A 10,520-nucleotide genomic window follows, 5' to 3' on the forward strand; every position below is an offset into this window, starting at 1 on the left:
TATGCCAAAATATTACATTGTCACAGTCTATACAGAGTATTTTTTAAAGATATGACCATTTTTAAGCAAATTTTTCTTTAGATTTAAAGCTCTTCCAAAAATTACAAAACATAGAGGTAGAATGCCAATGAATTATTTTACTTTGAGATTATATTTGTTCAAAGAAAAGACTTGTAAAACATAAAATAAACTTTATTGCTTAGAATTACGTAATAATAAAGAACCAGATTAAATGCTTTCTTGAATATGGAAAAAAAATAATGAAAAATACTTGTACTAAGGTACAGTCTCTGGGTCCCAGTCATATTTCACAGTTTTGTTCATGTTACTTAACATCTGCATATGCTTATCCGGAATAGTAAAATTAAGATCAAAATTTTCTTTCATGTGTTGTTCTGAAATTGTTCTGGGAATCACGCCGACTCCTTGTTGTACAGACCATTTTAAAAGGATCTAAATTACAAGTTTTTTTATATAGAATTTTTTTTACACTGGGTTAATAAGTTTTTACCTGAGCATTAGTTTTTCCCAATTCTTTTGCTACATTTGATACTACTTTATCATTTAAAAGGTGTTTGCTGCCCGATCCTAAAGGCATATAAGCCTGAAGAAGTATATTCTGTTCCTTACAGAAATCATAGACGTCTTGAGGATGGTAATATGGATGCCATTCAATCTAAAGTATTCTACTTAGTGTTATAAAAATAAAATAAAATGTAATAACCTGGTTAACAGTTGGCTTTACTCCATGATCATTAGCAAGTAGCTCTTTCAAGTGCTTTACTGTATAATTAGATACACCAATATTCTTTACAAGACCCTCTTGGTATGCTTTAGCCATTAGTTGCCAACTCCTGTCTCTTAATTTGGAAGGTTTCTCAGTTCCCTGGCTCCACGTTCCAGGCCAATGTATTAAAAATAAATCAATGTACTCACAGTCCAATTTTTTTAACGATTCTTGAAAAGCATCATAGGCTACATCACCCTGATCGCTTGGATCTGATGTTGAAATAATCAGTAATAAACAAACACATTAAAGTAAGGTCTTACAGAGTTTTGTAGTAATGAAAACATCCTTCCTTGTTAAATTGTGTTTTGGCAACAAGTCCTTTAAGGCTTTACCAATTTCAGCTTCGTTTGAATACATTTTTGCAGTATCTAGAAAGCACGGGTTATAGTAGGTATGGTTTACCAACTTTAGTATTTTAACTACAAACCAAAAAGTCTATAACCCACAGAAAGAGCTTGATCCATAATAAGTTTAGTCTGTTTGTTTCCATTTATTGTGTAAGTTCCAACTAAAGAAAATTGATGAAAATAATATGTTGTAATTGATAATATTGTATACTTACATCCCACAAGAGGGATATTATGACCAGTATTTAATCGGAAACTCATTATTTAAGCAATCAATCAAATTTTACCTTTTTAATTAAGGTTGGTTTAATTAATTAAAGACAAAATATTTTTAAAATGCAAAGAAATAAGAACTTTAAAATATTGACCTTGTAACCACCAAACACCAAAGTCATATAGTATTATATTTAAGCCATCATATATAATTTTAGTAGCTTTTGTTCTGGCTAAATTGATTTGGCAGATCCGGCCGAAAAATAATTAAGAAGACTCCACTGCTCAATAGTATTAGCGTAGCTATCTATAATCTATATATTCTGTGGTATTAGACTATTAGACTTGACTTAAGGATGGTTTTGTTTTTTTTTGAATGATATATTTATAATATTATATTATTATTTTTTATTTTAATTAAATAGAAATAAAACTCTCAAATTTTGTATTGAAGAGGCAACAATTTCTTGTTTACTCTTGTGTTGTTTTGGGGGTTGGAAATTGCTAAAAATCTACAAAAACATAATTAGTAGGGCACAGAATCTTGTTAAATGTGTTTTTTTTTATTGATGTTGAGGCAAAATTAGTGAAATAAAAGTAAATATCTTGTATATTCTTGTTTTGAGGCTTGGACATTGATAAAAAAAACTACAAATACATAATTTGTGCAGTACAGAATCATGCTAAAAGAGGTTTTTTATTGATTTCATAGCAAAATTGATGAAATAAATGCAAAAAATCTTGGCCATTACATTGACTAAGAAAATGTCTTGTAGAAGTTATAAATAGGGATATTACTGCCTTGTTTTATAATTTATAGACGTAATAAGTCTCTATTTAACCAAATATTACCCTTGTTATTACATTATTTCGGAAAATATCGAACAACAAAGTTATATTAATTGAAGATTCCCAAGGCTACCAAACCGCCACCATATTTTTGAATTTTATTTTAATTTAGATGAGTTTAATAGGTCTGAAACTGCTTAATTAACTATATTTAATGATAATCTATAATTCCTTAACTATTTTAAAGCTTCAAAATCTTTTTTAAGGCAAAAATCTCTTTTTTTTTATATTAACAATTAGGGACATTGGGGTAATTAAAATGCGATATCTATGTGAATTTTGCTTTATTCGGTTATTGTTTGATGTCATTTTATTCGGAAAACACGTAGCTACATTTCTCTGGCAGTAGTTTTTTCTCCAATGTAGCGTTATATTGCTAAATTTTCATTTATACTTAAAATTTAGGTCGTAAAATTACATAATTTTTCATCAGTAAAACAGAAGAAAAGCGCTAGTTGGCGCTCCCTCTAGCCTCAAAAATCAGAAACCGAGCGCCAAAACTCAATTTTATTGGTCGTTTCGGTCGATCTACATCATTCCCAGTGCTGCCAGATCTACCGATTTTTCGGTAGATCTACCGAATTAAGGAGTAACCTACCGATCTACCGATTTTAGCTCAATTTCTACCGAAAAAAAATCTATACTACAATAAAATTTATTCTAATTCTAAATACTGATTTTTATAAGAATTTAATATATTTGCGATATAAAAAAATTATCTACGTAGTCGTGCTTGGAGTTTGATGTTGGAACATGTAAATCAGTTGAAATGGTTTGGGACCCTTAATTTGCTTTTCTATAGTCCAGGGATGCGGACAAAGACGCCGACTCGCCGACAAAGACAATGCCGCAGTTAAGAGCCCCAAACCATTCCAATTGACTTTGGAAAACTTATAATATAGCACAGTTGATTATGTTTTCACGTTAAGTAATACCAGCGGCGATACAATTTATATTGCTGATGCCGGGAGGGGACTCCCCAACGCGATTTATTATTTTCATTTTTGTGTGTTGCGAGTTGCGACATTTGAAATTTGAATCTGAGTGTTGTCCAGTTTAGTTTTCTTAAGTGATTTTATTTTTAATGTTAAAATATTTTACTGAACATGAGCTCTGAATCCGACACATCAGATGTGAATGATACATCCGTTTCTGGAGCAGCAAAAAAGAAAAAATATGCACAGTGCTACAAAGAAAGTTGGGAAAGTTCACCACGATTTAAAGGGTGGTTGACTAAAAGTGAAAAGGGTAAAGAATATGCTTTATGTAAGCCTTGCAGAAAAGAAATTAATGTCAGCAGCGGAAAGGATGCATTAGTTAAACACAGTTCAAGTAAAAACCATGAAAAAAACGTTAAGTCTATTTCAAAACAGAAAACTCTTGAGGGATTTATGACAGCGGGACCATCAATGAAAAAAAATCTTGAGGATGACATTAAAAACGGTAATTGCTGATTTATAATTTGAGATAGTTTATATTATTTTTAAATCACTTTTAGGAGAAATACGATTAAGTGCTTTTATCGCCGAGCACAATTTGCCGTTCGCGACAATGGACCATTTGGTTAAAATTGTGTCTAAAATATGTCCCGACTCGAAAATTGCGCAAGGTTTGGCTTGCGGCAGAACAAAGACTACATCTATAGTAAAATATGTTTTGGGGGAACATGGCTTTGATACTTTACGTCAACACCTCCGAAATGTGAAGTTTTCCTTAATCGTGGATGAGTCCACTGATCGAAAATGCGAAAAGGAGATGTGCATGGTGGTAAGAAGCTATCGTGACGATAACATTAAGGATGACTTTTTTGGATTAATAAAACTTTCTTCAGCAGATGCTTTAACACTATATAATCACATTGTTGAATATTTTACCAGTAATGATATACCCTATAAACAAAATCTGATAGGATTTGCATCAGATGGTGCGAATGTGTTAATGGGACACCAACATTCCGTAATGAGTTTACTAAAAAAAGATATTCCAGCATTATATGTAATGAAATGTATCTGTCACTCATTTCATTTATGCGCTTCCTATGCCTGCCAAAAATTGCCTCGGTTTGTAGAGGACTTAACACGTGATGTATATAATTATTTTAGTTCCAGTCCTAAAAGAACCTCGCAGTTTTTAGAATTCCAGGAATTTTGTGATGTTAAAGCCCATAAAATTCTACATCCTGCCCAAACACGTTGGCTCTCTGTTCATTCTGCTATATCCAGGATTCTTGAACAGTACGGAGCTCTTCAGTTATATTTTACAGATGCTGTCAGCCAAAATGACCTACTTGCTGCAGAAAACATATTAACAAAACTGAGAGATCCTACGACAAAATTATTTTTACAGTTTTTAGACTTTATCTTGCCATTTTTCACAAACTTAAACAAAGAAATGCAATCAGAATCACCAAAAATTCACCTGATCTATAAAAACGTAACTAATATTTTAAGAAGTATTTTTGATTGTTTTTTGAAAAGAAATTACGTCGTAAATACTCCCCTTGAAAATATTGACTATAAAAATCCTAAAAATTTTTTGGCTATCGAAGATATATATTTAGGGGGAAATGTTATGAAAACTATTTCCGAAAGCACGATTTCACAAGATCAATTAACATTTTTTCGATTAAGATGCTTAGATTTTTATACAGAAGGTTGTTCTCAAATAATACAGCGGTTTCCTTTAAAAAATAATGTTTTAGAGAAACTTGATTTTGTCGACCCTGCTATTATAAAATCTGGATCAGTCTCGTCACTTGTTCCAATAGCACTTTTATTTCCCAATCTGATACAGCCCGAAAATCTACAAAATTTAGATAACCAGTGGCGCCTGCTGCGAAATACCAAAGACATAAATACTCTTTCAAACGATGTTATATTATTTTGGCAGGAAGTACATAAAATGGAAAGGGGTGATGGAGAACTAGCTTTTAATTTACTAGTTAATTTTGTGAAATGTATTCTTTCCTTACCAGTTTCATCCGCTAATGTAGAAAGGAAATTCTCTCAGTTAAATTTAATAAAAACAAATCAAAGAATGTCATTAAATTCAGATACCACAGCTTCTCTTCTCTATGCCAAAGAATATATAGGAGTCAAAAACTGTTATGATTTTCCAGTCGATAAAAAATTAATTAACAGTATGACCAGTACAAATTTATACAGAGAATAGGAATAGGTCCACCTCAAAATAAGCTATATTACACTTTTGTATATTTATCCCATTTGTTCGAAATATTTTTATATTTATAATAATATGTAAGTAGAATAATAATTTAATAAACATTTTATTCTAATAATTTCAAACTTGATTTATTTCATATGTCGAATTAGAAAAATATTTGATATCGTTTACGAAAAATCTGTATTCTATACAGATATCTGTGTATTTTTTAAAAAAATACACATTTTGTGTTAGTCTGTACCTCTATACCACATTCAACCAAAAAAATCAAATCTACCGATTTTTAACGGAATCTACCGAAAAATCATAGTCAAATCTACCGATATTCATTTCGACGATCTGGCAGCACTGATCATTCCTGGACGGACCGTTAACGATGTATGGTCTTTGTCGGTTGCGTCTCCAGAATTTTTAAGGAAAAGTGCTTTTTCTTGTATATTGTGCTCGGAAATCATGTGTAGTGCATAGTTGGACTCTTAGAGAGGGTAAGTCCGACCATTTTCCTATGTATTTCCCGATATTTTTCGAAAAATCCGACCATCTAAAGGCGGCCGGTAGAAGCGCAAGATCAACAGAAAAAGTCAAAGCCACCTTTTTTTTTGTTAAACATTCCGTTTCTTTCTGTTTGCTTTTTATACTTTCTGTTGCTATAAATAGATCTTTTTTATGATTGTACTGTATTAAAATAAATAATTTTCAGACTTAAATAGTTTGATGAATATAGTATATTTTGGAAATAAAAACATTATATATTAAGTGAATAAGTTATAGTCAGTCAATTTTCTGAAGAATATTTTTAAAATAGTAGTGCACTTGATATGGTTTTTCTTACAGATGTTATATAATAGAAGAATACTTATGTAATAAATCTTTTATAAAATAATCTAAATAGAGTTTCAACCTGTAAAACACAGAATAAATAGATCTGCTTGTATTTATACTAAATAACATTTAGAAACTTAATATAAGGTAATAATTAGTACATATTACTTAATATGGTAGGTATAATTGATGGTTGTTTTTCTGAAGCTAGTAAATTTTCTTTGCTAATTCATTAATTTTATTTATTTCTTAGAGACTTTTTGCTTAGGTTTTTATGTTTCCAGATGTTCTTGTCTTGTACAGGGTCCGGCAATAATGCGTCGGACATCTATAGCTCCTAGAATAAAAAACTTGTGAATTTCGTTTGTCCAAACCTAAAGTATGTACGAGGATGTATTTCAGGAAAATATTTTAATTTCTATAGAGTGGCTCAAAAAAGTGTGAGTGGATCGGGATCTTTTTTTAATGGAACACCCTGTATACTATTGCATTTTTGGCTTCCTTTCAGATTTTTTATATTATAATCCTAAGATATGAGTATAAATATATTTCGATAATTTCAGAGATCAATAAAAAAAATATATTTTTCAAACTTCTTTAAAAAAATATTACAAATACAAAAACTGTCCTGGAATCAAAACTATATTACGTATTTACTTTAGATATTTGAAATTCTGTATATAGAAAATTATTAACGTATGAACTATGTAACTAAAAGATATTTTGTCTTGTTTCAGATTGTGCCAGAAATTATCCAGGTTTACGGATATCCAAGGACCACTCTGCCAGTGAAGAAGGAGATGACGAATATCAACACAGCAACAGATCTTCAAGTCGCAAAGAAACCAGGCTGCCTTTGGATGGAATGGGTATGGAATGGACTAAGGATCGGTATGGGTCTGGACACGTCATATAGTTCAGGTCGTACCTGAGCTCGGGCGCTGTATCCAGACGTGCTGCACTCGGGAGTGAATGTGCGCCTTTACACATTTTGCCATTTTGATCGGTACAATCGCGGGTAGGGCCCAGCTGGACTCGAGAGATGGTAAGTACGAGCATTTTCCTATGAATTTCCTGATATTTTTCGACAAATTGGACCCTCTTAAAGTGGCTGGCTTAAAAGTAATTCTATTGGCTGAATGCCACGTCATTTCTTTTCTGATTGGTCGAAATTTTATCGGGCAGTGTATAAATTGTTGCCTTTTTTATAATTTCTGCTTACTATAAAAAGATGTAATTTGTTGTGGATTGACAGTTTTCTAAATTTTATGTTTTTATGGTTGTACAGGATGTCTATGTATTAAAATAAATAATTTTTAGACTTAGATACCTTGATGTATATAGTATTTTAGAAATAAAGCCTTATATAAGTGAATATATAATAATCACTGAATTTTCTGAAGAATATTTCTAATAGTAGTGCATTTGATATGTTTTTTTCTTAAAGATATTATATAATAGGGGAATACTTATGTATTACATCTTTTATAAAATAATCTAAATAAAGTTTAGAAAGCTGTAAAACACAGAATTGCATCTGCCTGTAGCTGCTTTAATTAGTGAAATATTCAATGAAGAATAACTAGTGAAAATTATATTGATAATCAGCTGATTTTTTTCTTGAAATCAATCTAAACCCTAAAAATTAAAATACTGGTTCCTTGTTTTTTAAGTTTGTGAAATATTTCTCTATGGTTTATGATATTAATTGTGCATTGATTATTTTTTTCTAAATATATTTGCATTCGTTTTATAAAAGCACTTGTTAGATGTATTAGATTAGATGTTGTTTTTTTACAAAAGATGCATTTAAACAAAATAATACTTAGAAAATTAATATAGGTAGTTTATTTTTATTGATAGTTTTTCTGAAGCTAGTAAATTTTGCTTGCTAATTCATTGATTTTATTTATTTCTTAGAAACTATGTGCTTGGGGTTGATAAACTATAATATCTTTTTGATGCTTCTGGCAAAATTTTCAAATAGTTTGCTGATATTTTATTAACTTTTCACCCACTACTAATCTTTACAGAAATATGTATATATTTTTATTTTCTTTTTTTAATATTTGCGAAGACATTTTTAAGGGATACTATCAGCTGTTTTTTTTAATAATGGTACTTTATTGTAATATTTTATTTATACCCTGTTACACTCTGTCTCTATGACTTTTATCTGTTTTATCTATCTATATTTATTTTTTAAATGCTTTTTTATTAAGTAGCTATTGAAATTTCTTGGTAACCTTATTTTTTTTAGTACCTAGATATATATATAGGGTGAACCAAAATTACAATATTATTCACCCACTCTTTCAAAAAGAGACACACTAAGATTTTGAAATATTTAATGATATTTTACTAGTTCTTCGACCATTACTAATTTCTACAGAAATATATTTTACTAGTTGAACTCTGGCGCATCCGCCACGACATGCGACATCAGGGAAAATAAACTTTTTTTATTAAATGAAAAACAAAAAATCCGGCGACGACAGTTTTTAGAAGAGCCAATTAGCTATCTTTTAGTAAAAAAAGCAACTTTCTAGAGCAAGTCGTTACTTCAGTAGAGACGACACACAGATAAACATTAGCATTTTATATACATGTAAATATATTTTTGTTTTCTTTTTTGGACATTTGGTATAGAAATTTTTAACAAAAACTATTAACTGTTTTCAATGATATTTTCGTTAGATTTTCCTAAAATATTGCTACTTTCCAGGCTACTTTATTGTAATTTTATTTTTATTATACATACTATTTCTTAATGAAATCTACATAATATATATTTTAAATAATTTTTTATTAAATAGTTATTTAAATTTCTTGGTAACAATTTTTATTAGCATTCATAGGATCATAGGTATATAGGGTGAACCAAAATCACAATAGATATTATTCACTCCCTTTTTCAAAAACAGATCACACGAAGATTTTGAAATATTTTACTGGTGTTTTATTAATTTTTTGTATTCACTACTAATCTCTACCATAATCTCTACAGAAATATGTGTATATTTATTGTTTTTTTTAATAATATTTGTATATACATTTTTAAGAAAAAATATTAGCTGACTTCAATGATATAATTTCATAGAATTTTTTTAAAATAGTGCTACTTTTTATTGTAATTTTGAATTTTGTATACTTCGTTCTTTTTGGCTTACTTATTAAAATAATTAAATAATTTTTTTAATTTCTTGGTTAGTTTTTTTTGGAACGCATAGATGTATAGGGTCTCAACCAAAATTACAATATTATTCACCCACTTTTTCAAAAACAGCTCACACTATAAAAAGTTAATTTTTTTATTGTCAAGTCACATTTTTCTAAATTGAGAATAATTATTTGGTTGTATACAGTATACGGGGGTTCACGCAGCTACTTAACTTATAATATTTTACTATATTTTTTTTTTCTACAACTAATTTCTAAATAAATATTTTTCTAATGTATATATCAGTCAATTTGGAAACTTTTTTCTCTATAAACATTTTCTTTTTCACATAGAGTAGTTAAAAGTTAATAATATTTACACTCTTTAACGCCCTGTATAACTGAGGTGTTTTATTGAAGCGCGAATACTGAGATACTGATAACATTTTTAGTTTTACATATATTTTTTATTTTAACTTAACATTTTTAGTTTTACATATATTTTTTATTTTAACTTTCAATAACTCCAGTCGTTGATTATTGTTCAAGATTTTATATATTATTAAAAGCCAGAGGTTTGTTTGGGGTATTTTTGTAATTTTTTTTTCTTTTTTCTTTTTTCAGATCGCAATCGAATGGGGACACACAATTGTAATTACCAAACTACACTTACTTCACCCATGCAGACGGCTCATGGAATGCTATCACGTGAAAATCCATCAACGCTCCCAGCTAGTAAGCGTGCGGTTTAATGTCTCTACTATCAGGCTCTAAAGACATGACCGCTGAGTTCGTGTTAGATTAATCCGTCGTTTTACTTAGTCTGGGTTCAATATCACAAGTGTCACTCTTTCTCTCTAACGCAAATAAAACTCTGTAAGACATGTTTATAATCCATGAAAACAGAGACTTTCATCTCTATATTTGACATATAGTATAATTAAATTAAATAAATGTCACTTTAACAGAATCTTTCACGTGAAGTATCTAATAAATGCCAGTACTTTTTAGTGCTAGTGTTTTAATATAATAAACACGAGTACTTTTTAGTGCTCGTGTTTTTCTAAAATCGATAGACACAAAAAAGCAGCGTTGCGGGGTGGTTGCGATGCAATCCGTAGGCTGTGGGTACTGTCGCGAGGGGCCAGTCTCGGAGG

General features: G+C 30.0%; 3 protein-coding genes across 3 annotated transcripts in view; 2 read left to right on the forward strand and 1 right to left on the reverse strand.

The window, feature by feature from the left end:
• Positions 1–10,119, forward strand: part of LOC115883879 (exchange factor for Arf-6) — a 140,802-nt gene extending 130,683 nt beyond the window's left edge. The window contains exons 18-19 of the transcript XR_004050463.1: positions 6,942–7,249; positions 9,988–10,119. The gene's annotated coding sequence lies outside the window, so the exon portion shown is untranslated. The remainder of the gene's footprint in view (positions 1–6,941; positions 7,250–9,987) is intronic.
• LOC115883883 (glyoxal reductase-like) lies at positions 178–1,529 on the reverse strand. The gene is made up of 6 exons (XM_030902306.1): positions 1,353–1,529; positions 1,218–1,298; positions 1,051–1,158; positions 725–999; positions 512–676; positions 178–453 (listed from the first exon to the last, which is right to left on the reverse strand). Exons 1-6 carry the CDS (start codon positions 1,396–1,398, stop codon positions 277–279), a joined length of 852 nt encoding a protein of 283 aa, XP_030758166.1. The 5' UTR covers positions 1,399–1,529; the 3' UTR covers positions 178–276.
• On the forward strand, positions 2,900–5,423 carry LOC115883881. Its single transcript, XM_030902302.1, has 2 exons — positions 2,900–3,642; positions 3,698–5,423. Exons 1-2 carry the CDS (start codon positions 3,306–3,308, stop codon positions 5,368–5,370), a joined length of 2,010 nt encoding a protein of 669 aa, XP_030758162.1. The 5' UTR covers positions 2,900–3,305; the 3' UTR covers positions 5,371–5,423.
• Positions 10,120–10,520: the final 401 nt, after the last annotated feature.

This window comes from Sitophilus oryzae, unplaced genomic scaffold (genome assembly GCF_002938485.1).
Source record: "Sitophilus oryzae breed Bouriz unplaced genomic scaffold, Soryzae_2.0 scaffold_2006_pilon_pilon, whole genome shotgun sequence".
In the NCBI taxonomy this organism is placed as follows: domain Eukaryota; kingdom Metazoa; phylum Arthropoda; class Insecta; order Coleoptera; family Curculionidae; genus Sitophilus; species Sitophilus oryzae.